This window comes from Cygnus atratus, chromosome 7 (genome assembly GCF_013377495.2).
Source record: "Cygnus atratus isolate AKBS03 ecotype Queensland, Australia chromosome 7, CAtr_DNAZoo_HiC_assembly, whole genome shotgun sequence".
In the NCBI taxonomy this organism is placed as follows: Eukaryota; Metazoa; Chordata; class Aves; order Anseriformes; family Anatidae; genus Cygnus; species Cygnus atratus.
This window is the reverse complement of record NC_066368.1, coordinates 29900187-29916384: the sequence shown is the minus strand read 5'-3', so window position 1 is coordinate 29916384 and position 16198 is coordinate 29900187. Positions and strand designations below refer to the sequence as shown.

Sequence of the window (16198 nt, the reverse complement as noted above, 5' to 3'; positions counted from 1 at the left end):
CAGAGGCTAAGCATGAAAAATATTGCATCATTTTAAAATAATACTGTGGATTCAGAAACTGCTGAAATACTAACTTTCCTTAAGTAATAGCAGACTGGAAAAATCCCCAGTTTTACAGTGTCAGAACATTGGTGGTGGTGAATGCTAATGAGAAACTACCTCAGAATCAAGGAGCTGCCACTATGCCCATTATGGTTTCTTTAAGGCTGAAGTCAAGATAAAATGTTACATTTATTACTGTAGTATAGAAGAGGATTAAATCATGACGTAGCTCTGCCAGGTAATTAACTTGTTTAAAGTAATGGACTTTACACATAGGGTTACAGATGTGCAACATTCTCCAAACTTTTTTTTTTTTTAAAAAGAAGAGAATGGTAAGGTTGGGGGAAAATTCAATAGGTAAGTATTTCTTGACTTAAAGTAAGTAAATAAATAAATAACAGTCATTGTTACTATGAAAAAATATATATATTAAATATTTAAAAAAAAAAGGTTTTGAAATGAAAGACACCGGTTGTCTTTCTGTGTTGTTTTGTTGTTCTTTATTTTGGTTTTGTTTTGTTTCTTTGCAGTTTTGTTTGTTTGTGTTTTTATTTTTTAATACCTTGATCATATCTGATGATTCTGAGTAACAGTTTTGGGTGAAACAGCCCTGCAGCCTTACAACTGAGGCTGCAGTTTTATAAATTGAGTTAATTGATCAGCAGTTACTTAAAAGTACCCAGTGACAGGTTTAGTCTGTCACTTAGACAGGATTTGTTCATATTATTCATCCAGAAATTATTTTATTTATAGCAGTTCTAGAGTAAAATAAAGCTATACTGGCAAAACCTTTTTAGGCTATGTATCTACAGCTACACTACTCTTTTAATGGTAAGAAAGCATCTCCAAAAAGTGTAACTTAGCCAGTATTTTTATCGTGGCAATTATTTCTAGTGGTCTAATTATAAATGTTAGTACAACTATAGCCTGAATGTTTGTTCCACAGCATATGGTTTATGTCAATATGTTTCTAAAAAATAAAACAAATGGTTTTCAGTTGACTCTACATGAAGCAATTTCAACTCCACTGGAAATTATTTATCTATTGTAGCATTTATCTTGCAGGCATTATTGCACTGGTTAAATATTTCAGCTGGTAATACAGTTCTGAAGGACAACATTTTTGTTTAGATAGACCACAGGTACATTTACTTAAATCAATTGGTTTACATGTACTTGCCAATTATAGTAATCGCACAGTGGATGTATTTATCTACAAATTGAAGGTCAGCTCCTATAACTGTAAGTGTGGAACATTGGCTTTTTCTGCTTTACTAGTTTTATCTTTAATCACACTTACAGAGAGCCCTTAATGGGTTGTGAGATCCAATAATTGAGGTGGCAAGGTTAATGGGGCATTTTGTTATGCTACACATTTTTGTTGCAAATAATTTTATATATTAAATACGTGAAATCTTTGCCATAGGAAAGTGAGCCAAGAATTGGAGTTGCTAACAAAGGTGGTTTCAGCTGATGGCTGGTCACAAAAATGAAAGAAGTCAAAGAACAAAGAGAGCAGCCTGCGATGCTAAGATATAACCACTCTCTGAAAGCTGACAGTGAATGGTTTTGTCTAGTGATGGAAGATCTGAGGAAGTTAAAATAACAATGTTTAGAACCTACGCTTGTGATTATCTTAATTAATCCCCTAAAAGATAGGAGATACTAATATCCATTCCATGTCTTTTATGTATGTGACCTTACCCACCATACCCAGATCTTTTGATCACTTCTCCAGCTTTGGAGATGCTGAGCATTGTTTCCACTTTAGTGCAGAAATAAAATTTACATAGAGACAAAGAAATCTTTTATGCAGAATAAGATCCATTGTCTAGAGCATTCCCTGTCAGGACAATTTCTGAGATAATTTTGGCCAAGTGGTCCGCTTGGTAAAGATATAAGGTTATTTTCTCACCCAGTCATCGTCCTTCTGAATTTATGCTACAGGAACAACTCGCAAGCTTGGTTACCTGCTGCAACCCTAGCTGTGTCCTTTAGTGATCTTGTGTCTCTCAGAAGACATTTCCAATGTTGGCCATAGTACAGAGAATTTCCTCTGTCAGGAGCTGTTCTTATAATACATCAAATGGGGCACTGCAAGGAAGGTGCATGCAATCCTTAGGACATGCAGCATTCCAAATTATCTCTTCTAGGAAAACTCTGCCAGATAAAGGGATGGTAGTTGTCTTCTTCACAGCACCCAAGCAAAGTCTGTGCTTCCCTCCCTGCCACCTGCGCTGAATACCTGCTTACTGGGCCAGCAAAGCACTTGATTTACACCCAGAATTTGCTCAATGTGCACTGCAATGTTTAGAGAATTGAAGAAAATGTGCTGTTCAAAAAGCAAGATGTACTGTGCTTTTGTACAGCACTGATTGTCAATAAAATGTAATATAGCTAAAACAAAAGTAGTGGTTGTCAATAAAGTATGATTTAGCTAAAACAAAAGGCACATTTCTGTCAAAAAGCTTCCACTGTAATAAAGGCAATAGAAGTGGTCTAGATATTCACATTATGACACATTATGAAAACTAGAGTTGTTTTTTTAATGTTCAAACTCTCATGTGCAAATTTTCAAACAGAATGGCAGCATGAATAGTAGACATTTGTAAAGTTGTTAGCAGCTGAAAGTTGTGTTAAAGAACATTAATTAAAAATGCTTCTGCTAGTATGCTTCTGTATATGTGCTTCTACACGTACTGAAATCTGTACATCAAACTCTGAAAAGGGTTGCCACAGAAACCCTCCTGTGTGTATCGAGTACCTTTCTTAGTCATTTGTACATAAAATAGACAGAAATGTGTCTTTTAACAGTCAGATCATCCATTCCCAGGATATAAGCAATTCCCTGTGATATGATGAAATTTATTTTAAAAAATAAAAAGGAACTAAATGTAGCATGTCATCATTTAGATCAAGACTGGAGGAAAAATGGTCCTGTTCAGTGAAATGTACCGGAAACATTTAGGAGATCAGAATATGTTTCAGTACTGTTAAACAAAGAGAGAGAAAGGATCGGCACGAATTCTCTCATTTTCATTAGAATTTTTAATATCCAGCAACCTCCAGGGCTTTCATTTGTATTTTACCAAAGGGGTATATACAGTGAAAGAAATAACAGGTCTGGGTTTTGATGCAACTCCCAGAGTTAGCCCAAATCTGCAAGCGTGCGGCATATAGAGAGAAGACCTGCTCACAGTCTTACTTAAAGCTGCTTAACAGCTTAAAATGATAAAAAGTCCTTAACACAATTTAAGAATTTAAACCACTTAAAATGTTAGAAACAGCTTGTGAGTTGGAAGGGTTTTTCTTTGGCAACGGAACTGGCAGACTCTCACAGTGCCTGCAGGTAAAGGGGCCCTTCGGGACCAAACCTGGGAGGCCTGCAGGTGACATGACAGAGAAGATGGAAGAGATCTCTAAATATTTGTACGTGGGTTTTATGTGGTTTTATGTCTATGTGCCTAGATTGCTGTCCTTTAAATAGCATTGTGTGGAACGTTGCAGTGGTGTAAGGTGTAACTAGTGGGATGGCCCCAGTGAAAAAGGGAAGAGGGTGGCAGAAAAATACTGTCTGTGGCAAGTCTTCAGCTGTGGAAAACAGCTTCAGCTCATGGGCCAAAGGAAGACTGCCTGGGAGCATTTTGAAGAGATCTTCTGCAGGAGCTGCCAGACAAAATGTTTTTCTTTTACGGTTCCAAGAGTTGGCATCGGGTAGGAGGTGGCATGAGTGGGCCTTTCAGATGTTTTGAAGAGGATTTTTTTTTTTTAAATGAAAGGTTGTTTTGGGAAAAAGGAATTGGGTGAGAGAGGCAAGAGGGGTTGTTTTAGTTTAATCTCACCCAGACTTAGTTGGTAGCTCATATGAGAAGCATCAGAAGTAATCGTTATTATGTGAAGTTATATATTTCTAAAACAAATTCTTATTTATGAGATTTAGCTTACTCCCTGCTGCCTCATGCGATGGTCAATGGTTGAATGTGCGTTTGTGTGTATGCACAGATGGAAAATACTGTACCATTGCAGAAAGTGAGACTTGGGGACAAAGGAAGGGGGCACACGAATGGAAATCAGTGCCTCGTAGAAAACTGATCGAATGCTTCTTTTGATGGCAGTGATGCCCCTTTAAATGTTTTGAAACTTGGCTTGGCTTGGTTTTCAGTGACAGAGGCAGTGATTTACACCTTTCTGTGCAGAAAAGGCTGTAAAACAGGAGTGAATTACATTCTGTACAATTTGAAAATAAATGATGCATTCACAGTCACTCAGGTTGAGGCCCATTTACACTTCCAGAGCAGTATGATGATGAGTAAATGAAAGCTAGACCTGTGTGTGAATGAAAAATGTCTGTTTTACCAGTGGCTGTGAAAAGACAGAGAAAGAGATGGTGACTAAGACTTACTGGAAATTGGAACCCAGACTTTTATTTGTTTGTTTAAAACAGTGGTATTGATTTGGAGTCAGATGGAGTATTGGTGTAACTACAAACCAATCCCACTGAGTTCTGTGACATATTGCTGGTGATGCTAGGTGTTTATATTTGCATTCTTAGTTTTATCCTGTGCTTGAGGAGGTCTGTATTACACTCCCTTCTTGTGCAAACCTGGCACAATAATGTTTAGTGTGGATGTTATCTAACAAAAAAAAATCTTTACTGAGGTAAAAAAGAGGTCAGGTATAATTAATGTCATATGATCTCAATTCAATTAAATTACTCTTTGGTTTTCCTTTATGATGAAGGCAAGAGATATGCAAATTCTACTTGGTATGGTTAAGTTCGTTTTGACTAAAGACAGACACATAAACCATTTAATGAATTAAATTTCAGTCACGTGTTATGTAACACTAATATCTCAATATTGCTTGAATTTCAGAACATTTCAGGATTTGTCCAAACAAATGGATATATCTTACGGTACAGTCAGGGATTCAGCAGTGTATGAATACTTTAAAGCAAAAGGGACAAACCCTCTGGAGCAGGATAACACATTTGCTGAACTGTGGAGGACAATCAGTAAGAATAATGGGGCAGATAATTGTGTATCAAACCCTTCTGAAGGCATCAGAAAGGTAAGACTGGATTACAGGGTTCTTTATTTAATTTTTGTGCTGCATCAATGCTGTTTGCTTGAAGTTAATAATGTTAAGTCCCATTAATGCAATTACACTGTAACTTCAAACAAAAATATCCTTATCTAAAGTTTCTTTTAGTAACTCAATGGCAAATAAGAAGCATATTCTGGAGTCATGGTTTTGAATTTAAGTACTTTAGCTCTGCCTAAATCTCCCGTATTAAGGTCCTTCTTTGGCTCTGGCCATAAGGCTTCTAGCTTTCTTGGGTGCTCTGGAAATACTCATCTTCAATATCATTCTTTGTATTATCCAGGTAATGACACTTGTCCTTTGCTCGCTTATGTGTGTGTTTGTTCATTTTGTTTTGTTTTGTTTTGTTTTTACCTGAGGATTAAACTAGGTATTAGAAACATGAGCAAAAATTAAGAGATTCACTGAAAATGTACTAATTTTTCTTAGAACAGGAATTTCATGCAAAATGTTGTTTATTCCAGGCTTAAAAAAAATAAAATTAAAATTAAAAAAAATATATATGCATATACTCTTTTACCTGTCAGCATGCTTTCACCTAGCTTTAATTTCTCTTATATATGACCGTGCAATTTTTTTGGTGAAACTGAGCACCGATGTTGGAATCAAGGTCTGATATATATATATATATAGTAGCTTGGGATTCTATATGCTTGTGCTTAGTCCTGTGATGAACAGCCCCGGGTGAGATTAGGAAAATACAAGTGTCCACACTTTTTCTGGCACCCTTAGTTTGCCACTCTTCCTGTTTGCTTTCCATCTTGTAGCTCAGCAAATACAGGTAGTAAATAACATCAAACCACATGTGTCTGGGAGTACTTTATGGCAGAAGGTACACAAAAGTAGTCAGTGAAAGTTTAATGTGCTTCTCCTTTAGAGAAAAGTGTCTCCTTTATTTGTCAATTGATTTTTTTTTTCATGAAACAACAGCTGTTATTAAAGTCTTGATTATTTGATCAGATTTACTCTGTTGTCAATGAAACACTGATTTGGAACAAATATATAATTAGTTCCTCATGCTTTTGTAAGTGAGAAATAAGAATGTTTTGGGGCTTCGGTTCTTTTATTCTTTAGAATTTTTTCTCAATAGTCATAGGGAAAGCATCCACAATTTACTGGGTTTTACAATGCCATTACAGGGCTGAACACAGTGACACAGGCCATTTCATTTCCCAAATCAAAGTCCTTTAACATAAAATTCCCAATTGTTTGTGTGGTTTCTGGATAAAATCCTTATTTTATGGGAGAAAGACTTTTGCCTCTCCCAGTAAAGGAATATTTAGTCAACAGTTTCGGTTCACCCTCCTTTTTCTCCCAGTTCCTAGCTGAGCTTCCTAAAGCTCTATGCACTTGGCTTAAAAACCCTTTCTTCCTCTGTACAAGGCAGAAACCTGGCTATAGCCAAGTCTGTGGTGTTTTTTTTTGTTTGTTTGTTTGTTTGTTTTTAATCTGCTCATCATTTTGTGAAAATGAAACTTCCATTTCGAGACTTTCTAAACATTTAAAAGGAAGTAGAAATAGTGCAAATAGTGCTGTTAAGTACTTATCTATGTAACGTGGCATTAAATACAATAATAAAACAAATTACCTTAGGAAAAGGCACATTATTTTACTTCTTTTTATGTTTTGTTTTTTATTTTGTTACCGTTCTTATGTCAGCGGACAGTCTCTAGCAGTGAGACTACAAATACTCTTATTCTGTAAGCCAGTTGCTGCCATTTATTATAGCTAGATTTGGCTAAGCCTTAAATATAGCTGTAGACTGGCAAGCTGTTTAGATTACCAACTGCGTTGTCTTTAGGGAGCTGGCTTCTCTGCCTCATGTAAGTGATAATAACTTTTTTATATTAAGTTTGATTTTAATATTGTAGGGTGATTTTTATGTAACTTGATCAGCTCATTCAATTAATGTCAACGACAACCAAATTTACTTCAGTCCCCAAAGCTGACCAAAGCTGCTATTTGATTAGACACATAAATTGGGTTTAATATTTAATAACATTGTCAGCTGAACACTTGTGTTTATAGTTTAAATGTCACTCCTGCTAGCTCATTGAGTTTTTTGAATAGAGACAAGTTATCCATATAAAATATTATGGTTAGAAATTCTGTCTTTCTAAAGAAGAAATGATGTCAGCAAGGGAAATTGGACTTGCCATCCGTAAACACATACTGCTGCATGAAAGGGATGTAAATGTACCTTAAAAAATGTATTGTATCGGAAAAGGAAAGTCTAAATCCCTCTAGCATATAAAGATACCTTAGTCATTTCTCTGAATGAGGATTTGCCTGACACAATGAAAAAAAACCACAGCCATATTACTCTTTCTCCTTTCCTCCCCCTTTCCATTTTCTTCATACAGCAACACAGTGCAGCTGCAGTTACAAAAAGAATGCTGCTTTGATGCAAAATGGGAGAGTATTGCTTATTTATGGTACAGGCAGGTATTTCAGTTGTTTGTCTCAGTTCGATTTACTTCTCTTCATTTCCAGGAGATGTTCCTATTCCCTTTGACTGGCTAAAAACAAAAGGACAATAGTGGAAGAAAGTCCTGAAAGCTTTTGTGGCATTTAGTTGCCATGGAAGAGGTTGCTTTTTCAGACAGCACAGTCCCTGTAGCCACAGTGACCATCTCCCATTGTCAAGGCACAGCTTTTTCAACACAAATACAGCCATGGAGAGGGCATTAATGTGCTGCAAAGTCATGTAAGCGACAGAAATACATTTCAGAGCTGAGGGTACAAGTTGCTTTGTTGTACTCCCAAGGCAATTGAAAGTGGTCATTGTAGATGTAAAATGTCCTCCTCTTCATAAATGTCTCTGCATAGACTAAGAGGTGGTTGCCAGACAAATCACAAGTCCACACAAAATGCTATTTTGCCACTTGAGTTTTCTGGTACTACAGAAGGAGATTGACTAATGCTGTTGTGTGGAAAGTTTCTTTCTGGGTCAAGCTATAGCCAGGAACTCTCAGAAGTGTGCTGTGGGTAGCTCTTGCAGCCTTATCAGTGTTGGTTTGGGAACAGCATATGTTCCTAATCCAATTGCAAATCTGAATAAGTTGTTTGCAAAATACCCCGTGGCAGTCGGTTCTTTAGGATAATTATTTGTTATCATGACTTTCCAAATGACCTGTAGCTTTTTTCATTGTGAGCAGCCATTTTTGCTTTGAAAGAATGAAATGATATGGTCCCTATATACTCCCACATACATCTTTTTATATATATACATGAGAGAATTAAATTGTTATTGTTGTGTTTTTCAAAAGCTTTCCTTTGATGGAGACAGTTTGTTCCCCTGTCCAATCAATTTGGTGCCAAAATTTCTCTGAATCCGTACTTTTCCTCCTGTGTATTGCTTTTGATGAAGTGATCAAATCCAAGTACAGTACAAAATGTGAATATATCATTGATTTATGCAATAACACAGTAAGAGTTTATTCCTTCCCTTTTTGCTTCCTTCAAAAAGTTTCTCTTCTTTAATGAACAATAAATATTGAGATCTTTTCTTGTTGAACAAGCACCTCTCCATTTTTAGAGTACAAGTAATTTAAAAGTACAAGTAATTTAAAAGTTCAATGAATAGGATTTTCTGAAATCTTTTTTCCTATATTGTCCACGCTGAATTTTGCATTGTGAATTGTTGTGGCTCATCAGTGTGTTTTCATGGGTCCTCATAAATTTCTTCATTTCTTGACCTACCAGCCTTTGGAGTAAAAGCAAATGCCCAAATATATTACATCTTGCAGCCCAACTATATTACATCCTGTAGTGGCTCCTAATTATATTAATTTTTAAAGAATTTCAACAAGATTAAATGACATGTTTTCTCTTTCGTAAAACTCTGTTGCTTCTCTTATATCATTTTTAAACAGAAAATAAATGTTATCTGAGCCTGTTTTTGAACCGTTCCTCTAGTAACAATGTAAAGGTCACTTTTTGATATTTCTGTGGTACCAGCCACATAATGGGATCAGCTATCATGACACTTCATTTTTGGCTGTAGATTAATGATGAATGTAGCATTATTCCACTTTTTTCTTCAGTGTGGTAGCTTCCTCCAAAGTTTCAGATGAATCACAGACATATCAGTGATGAACTTGAAGTTCATCTCATTTCAAGTTTTATTATTTCTTACCAAGTTTTCTTGAAAAAAAAACATAATTTTACAGTCAGTAAACCAGGGTCCTTTGAAAAATATTCTTCCATCTCCCTCCATGTTGAAGAATAACATTATGAGATTGGCTACTGCTTTTCAGAAGTATTACTGTTCTCCTTCTGGTCCTTCTATCTAGGAGGCAATCTTTCTTGGCCTTTTCATTTTTCATGATTGTGAAGAAAAATTTTAATGCAAGTTTCTTTTTCTCTGAAATCTGTTTTCTTAAACCTCTTGAATCAAAGATAAATCTGGTGTCTTTGGTGTTAACCACTACAGTAGTTCCAACTGGGTGGAAGAAATGAGTGCTTCTTTGGCTGAATTTCTGTTAAAGATGTTTTTGAAAGTTTAACTCTGAGTTATTTCTGTTTTGTTCTGCAATATGCCTGCATGCTGAGAGTCACAAAAAGGCCATAGAAAAGGAGGAGAATATCAAAGCCAATTTGAAGTCTAAAGTATAAATTGTATCTTATTATTCTGTTTCATTTCAGTCATTCTTTATTCAGGCTATCTTACTTATTCTCAGCTGGTATTTGCCACATTCCCTTTTACCCTCTCTTTCTCTATATTTTCTTTGCAATGATGTCTGATCACTAGAACATTTTGATTCTATTTTGGGCCGTAAAACATATAATTCAGGCTTTAGATGGCTAAGCTGTGAATGCAAGAGCACGAGGATATGGAGCTTTGCTGCACTGTGGTCATGATGCAGTTCCATGGATAGGTACACCTCAGTACAGTGTCATATGAAAATAGCATAGCTATGTTTCCTGCCCATACATCCCATGGGTCAGCGCCTGGTATTGCCTATAATTCTTAGTCAATCTACCTCCTCCTAGCTGTCACAACAGCTATTAGGGGAAAGGGAAGCATGCTGAATTTAGACAGCAACTAAATGTTTGGTCATAAGGAAGCTTTCTATGCAATGAGCACTCTTAATAGTATGAGATCTCTACTCTTCAGAGAAGAAAATGTCACAAGTGGAAGAAGTTTTGGAAGAGAAAAATCTTCCCTGAGGGAAGAGGAATCTTTGGAGAGTCATTTTTTGATAATCAGAGGGCAAGCAGTCTCACATTCAGTATTTCTGGAAGTTAAGAAGTATACCGAATTAAGAGTTTAAAGCTCAGATTCCTATTTATTTTTAAATGGTCAAGATGTCAGAGAAATAGTTCTCTACATTTGTGATGACACTGTGTGGAATTATTTGTCATAAAAATATAAAATTGATACAAGAGAGACCTGGTAGACTGTTTATTGCTACTTACATTCGTAGGGCGTAGGATAGCAATATTGCAAATGCAAGAGAAGTAGACCTTGTTAAAAGATCTGTCTAACCTTGAAAGTCAGTGTACAAAGCTCTTCTACATAAAACAAAGTGCAGAAAACTGGGGCTTGAATGGTAGAATCAATAATGTGATTTTTCTCTAGACACTGCCTTATAATTGAAATCGAATATGTGAGGAAGACTGTGTTCCTCAAGTATTAGTAAGAAAAAGATGAGGAATATAGGACATGTTGTCAATGTTCTTTTTTTGTAAACTGTTAATTTGAAAATATGATTTATGGAACGATTCTGAAACAACTAAAAGACGCAGCTATTTAAAAAAAAATCAAAACATTTTAGCACAGTGACTTAGACAAAAACTTTTTTTTTCTCTTTCTGTACATATATCAGGCAAGTTTTTGTTCTCTAAAAAAACACAGATTTTGAATAAATTCTGTGCAGAGTAACAAATGCTATTGTCTTTGGTCCCATGACTATGTCCCTTTTAATGCAGTAGAGCTTGCACACTGTTTTCTATCATAGGTAGTAAAAGCCTGTGTACTCTTTACCATAGAACACAACCTGACATGTGCACAAACAGGGCTTGTGATGGTTCTTCCCTGCCAGGAATGCCTGTGGGATTAACACCCATTGTCTGTTGTCCCTGACCAAGTAGGAGGCCTATCAGCACCATCACAGATGTGAAAGCATGAAATGAGAAATGTTAAAGCCCATCACAGGAAGAGCAGAGGGCAAGATGCAGAGGTTTGCTGCTAACAACCCAGTTAGTTATGGGTACATGATCATTCAGAAAATACCTTTGAAAAACACATTTTAGGCTTTCAAGAGTATACGTTACCAGCTGAATATAGGCTAAATGCCTTGAGGAATCCCTCCCTCGCCATCCTTTATTTTTTATGCATCCTTGTGTTGATAGGTTATGAAACCTTTTCTGGCTGTCACATACAGTAAACAGAGATTTATTTGTTCTTTCCTCATTTCCACCACCATTATTAGTTCAGGTAGACAGCCAGGGATACTATTGCAGGTGTGGAAGTCTTGCTCTGGTCTGGTTTCATACAGTACCATTTAAGTGAGAGAGATTTTTATAAGCATGCTTGTTTAGTAAGTTGTGTCAGTTAAATAAATGTATGAATTTAACAGTAAGCTCCTGTAGCTCTTTTTTTGTATTGTGTAGTGTAGCAATTGTTGTCTCAAGCTACATACATTAATTACTGTTACTATGAACTGACCAGGTAGGTAGCAGAGGAGAAAGCAAACCACACTGGTGACATACACTTAAAAAAACGTATTTTCAAAGTGGTCAGTACAGGATCATTTAAATCATACCAAAAAGGAAAGCTATAACATGTTTTTACTCTGGCTTAACTCAGAACCAAAGAACTTGGGGATCTTTGAGTGCCTGGATGCAGACAAAATGTAACGGGGGAAAGAAGGTGGATTGTGGCAAGTAGCTTACAGAAAATCCAGGCAAAACCATAATTTTCAGTTTTATTTCCCTGGATTCTATCTACTAGAGGATAATTCACCCATCTGATTTATTGTCATGTTTAAACAACTGTCAAGGACTTTCGAAAGCTATGGTTTATATAAAAGGATGGTGAAATAAAATTAGCTTAATTGCTCAACTGCGGAATTCGGCATAATAAAAGATCTAAGGGAGTCTTATGGGCTTATAGGTACGATTCAAAACTGAGCTTACACAAAATGGAAAATACATGGAAGAATGTCAGCACTGCAGCCATTGGCTAGGGAAGCTTGGTGATTCAGTTTCCATGAAGAAATATAGGAAGGTTTTCAGCTTCCCATCTTGCTTTGTTGTGACCTAAAGAAAGAAAGATATGAAATTACCCAGAGGTGTTTTGTGTGTGTGTGTGTGTTAGTGCTTTTTTTAATGTCTTGGAAGTCTGCACTCGTGATTATTCATGTATTTGCATTAGACACTCCAGCCCATCTGCTCCATTGTGCTCTATAGGTTCACTAGAGACTTAAAAACATACTAGTTAAATTTATTAGGAAACCAATGATTACTTTAACCAAACAAAATGATGATTTTTTTCTCTTACTGAATCCCTATCTAGAGACTTTTCTTACATCTTATGGTGTATTTACATGCAAGGTGATTTACATTCATTATATGCACTACATGCAGGCATTGGCTTGAATCCCAATTAAGGCTAACTTTAAGGACATCTGCATGGGTGTGTGCTAAAATAGAACAAGATTTGTCCCAGAAGTGAGCTAATAGGAGATGCTGGTGATTCTTCTTGTAAAGAAAAGAGGGAACTTTATTTTTAAGCTCAGAGCATGCTTTTTTGTTACAGGGCTGACATAGCTCTTGGAGGGCACTTCTTTTACTTACACGTTTACTTGAGAGGAGCTGTAAAATTCTTGTTCTGGTGACTGAGATGATTAGGAAACACCACTTCATGCTCATCCTGTACTTGTCTAGTTATATAAATGTATGGAACTGGTCCCACTCTTGCTAATCCATGTTTCCTACAAAACATACATCAGATCTCATCAGTTAAAGCAATGGCTTTGATTTATAATTAATTATCTGTTATGTAAGCCTTTCCTAAACTTACAGTTGACTACGTCATCCCATGCACTCTCTCTATTAAAAATGGAAGATGTATTAGGGAGTTTTGAAGTAGAGGAGGTACAGCTGGGAAAAGCATAGGTGAGGTGAGGCTGGGATGGAAGAGTGTTGGAAACATATTAAGGTGTTGGAGGTCTACAGATAAGCTGTGATCTTAATGAAATAAAGCATGGAGTAATGAAAAGCTAAGGGTTTATGTATTTGCCTTTTTTTTTTCTCGTACCTAGAAATGTAGTTTAGTTTATATCTTGTTGTGTTCATGATGTATTTACAGGCAAAGAAAGGAAACTATGCTTTCCTGTGGGATGTGACAGTGGTGGAATATGCTGCACTGACAGATGATGAATGCTCTGTGACAGTCATTGGAAACAGCATCAGCAGCAAAGGATACGGAATTGCACTCCAGCATGGAAGCCCCTACAGAGATCTTTTCTCCCAGAGGTAAACCAAAACAAAGCTTGTTTTATAGGATTCTTTTCTACTGCCAGCGTGGCAATCCCATTGGTGGTTCACTTCAATTTTGGCATTGACCGTTTATTGAATAAACTTAATTCTCTTCCTTCTGTGACAGCAGAAAGGTTATGAATTCAGGCTTCAGTAAAGCTGCTACTTCTACTCTGTGTGCATCTGCTTAGAGAGGAAAGGACTGGAGATGGTGTGTGGCCTCACACCTCCAGGCAGCACTGGCCCTGGCAGAGAAAAGACCGGTGTCCCCAGAGCTCTGTATGAGCTAGGGGAAAGATAAAAGAGAGATTCTGGATTCCTACTATGCTTTCAGGCTATGAAGCAATGTCTTTCATGCAGCAAGCAAGTAATAATGTCTCAGTTTATCCTTCAGGGTGGAGAGACAGGTTGCAGCCTTACAATAGTACAGGAAAACAAGAATTGTTGAGTATTGCATGGGACTGGCAGGACTTATGATATCTGTGGCATTTCAGTGATCTCTGAGCTATCAGATGTGAGCGTCTTTTTCATGTCAGCATGTACACTGAAAGGAAGACATGCAGTTGTCCAGTCACATGTGGCCTTAGCAGAAGGTGAGCACTTCTCCAGGTGGGAAACTGGCACAAGATTTCCCCATCTTGCTCATTCTTTAGAAGGAGTAAAGCTCCAGCTGCATAACCAAAAAGAAAGCTGCCTCAAGAGAAATCGTTGTTAGTAAACAGCAAAAACAGTTATCAAACCAAATCCAAAATGAATCATTCATGGCGAGAAGGGACACTTCACAAGAGGCAAAACAATGATTAATTAGCAACTGTTAACACTAATTCAAGCATGAAGTAACAGCACTGGAGTAAAATCCTTTTGAATAAGCCACATTTGCTGAAGTAAATCAGTTGGTCGCTGCTTAAACAGATTTGTATTAAATTGTGCACAAATAGTAGCATGTTTAGTCTCATATTCTTTTGAAATTATTGTGGGAGAGCAGCAGTGGAGTGGGCTGTGTATTTCACTAGTGGGACCATCTGTTGCAGCTGAATATAGACAGATCAGCCATGACTAACTGGAATATGGTGATTTCCCTTGGGAATGCTTCTTGCACTGCAATGGAATTTCTGACAGTCATCCCTTTTCTAGTAAAGTTTACCTGCTGCTGTGACTAGAAAGATACCCTATATAGCAGAGTTTCAGATGAATTCTACATAGGGGTGGTGGATGGCAAGAAAGTTTTGAACTTTAGTAGTACATATAAGAGGAAAATAATGGAAAGATGTAGAAAAATTGTCATTGAATTTAATGCTTGTGTTTTCAAATTTCTGCAGGATCTTGGAGTTGCAAGAAAGCGGAGATCTGGATGTTCTTAAACAGAAATGGTGGCCACGTATGGGGCGTTGTGACCTGAATAGCCACACCAACGCACAGACAGATGGGAAGGCACTCAAGCTGCACAGTTTTGCAGGCGTTTTCTGCATTTTAGCAATAGGCCTTCTTCTTGCCTGCTTGGTGGCAGCACTGGAGTTGTGGTGGAACAGCAACCGTTGTCATCAAGAAACTCCGAAAGAGGTCCATAACTTTTATTCTTATCACAATTAAAAGTAGAAAACACAAAAGAGAGAGCAAGTGGAAGGCATGGGATTTTAGGTGCTCTCATACAATAAATTTGATTTATTTTGATTCGCCATACTAAACTTTGCATATAACTTTTCGGGTGGTTGTTTCTAAACAAACAAGAAACCACGACATGTCTTTTGTGCACATGGAAGGTGCCAAACTGACAGCCCTGGAGACTAAAGTCCTCTATTTATTTATAGAGCAGATACAGCATGGGCAGCAGCAGTGCAAACTTCCCCACATTGCCTCACCAATGTGCCTCAACCCTGACCTGGAGAGACCACCTTTAGGGGTAAGAGAGTAGTTCAGAAACATGCCCTCGGCCTCTCTGCTGTGAGTGACAGGGAGGCCAGTCATGGGCACCCAGTCGTGCCAACTGTGCTGATGTTTTCTCTGATCTAAGACCCCATCCACTGGCTGTGAGAACTGTGTCCATCTTGCACAGGCTATACAGCTGCCAGCAGTTGGTATTCATTTTCCTTCATGGCTGACCTAGGCTAAGTTTGAAGAAGTACATAAGCAATTAAAAATAAACCATCTAGTTATTACTGAATAAGCCATATTGCCATGACACCGTTTAAATGCTTCCTTTCTTTTGAAATCAATTTTATTTCTAAACCTAGGGGCCTCTGAGTAAACTGATTTTCATATGACATTTTACGTAGGAATATACATCTGAGAATTTCTTGGTTTTGAAATGTTTTGCCATGGTAGCAAGTAATAGTTAGTAATGCTATGATAGAATAATCAGTCCATACTCAGATCTGTTTTGCATGAAGCCTGTATTTGTTTACATAGATTAAATGTTTAACAAACTAACCTCTTGTAATTTCTGAAACAGAGGCATTTGTAGGTGCTTTCGTCTTGGAACAGATGTTTGTTACAACTAAATAATAGCAGCGAGCTGCACTACAGCTGGAAAATAGTACATAGCCCATCAATTCCAATCTATGTTTCT

General features: G+C 37.1%; 1 protein-coding gene across 9 annotated transcripts in view; it reads left to right on the top strand.

The window, feature by feature from the left end:
- GRID1 (glutamate ionotropic receptor delta type subunit 1) overlaps positions 1-16198 on the top strand; it is a 534616-nt gene that overhangs the window by 501463 nt on the left and 16955 nt on the right. For 4 of the 9 annotated variants that reach the window (XM_050711998.1, XM_035538088.2, XM_035538094.2 and 1 more), the window contains 4 exons: positions 4917-5112; positions 13463-13629; positions 14952-15192; positions 15446-15532. In XM_050711998.1, coding sequence (XP_050567955.1) covers positions 4917-5112; positions 13463-13629; positions 14952-15192; positions 15446-15532 — 691 coding nt within the window. Of the gene's footprint in view, positions 1-4916; positions 5113-13462; positions 13630-14951; positions 15193-15440; positions 15533-16198 lie in introns of all 9 variants that reach the window. The other 5 variants (XM_035538138.2, XM_035538156.2, XM_035538148.2 and 2 more) reach the window with 2 other exon arrangements.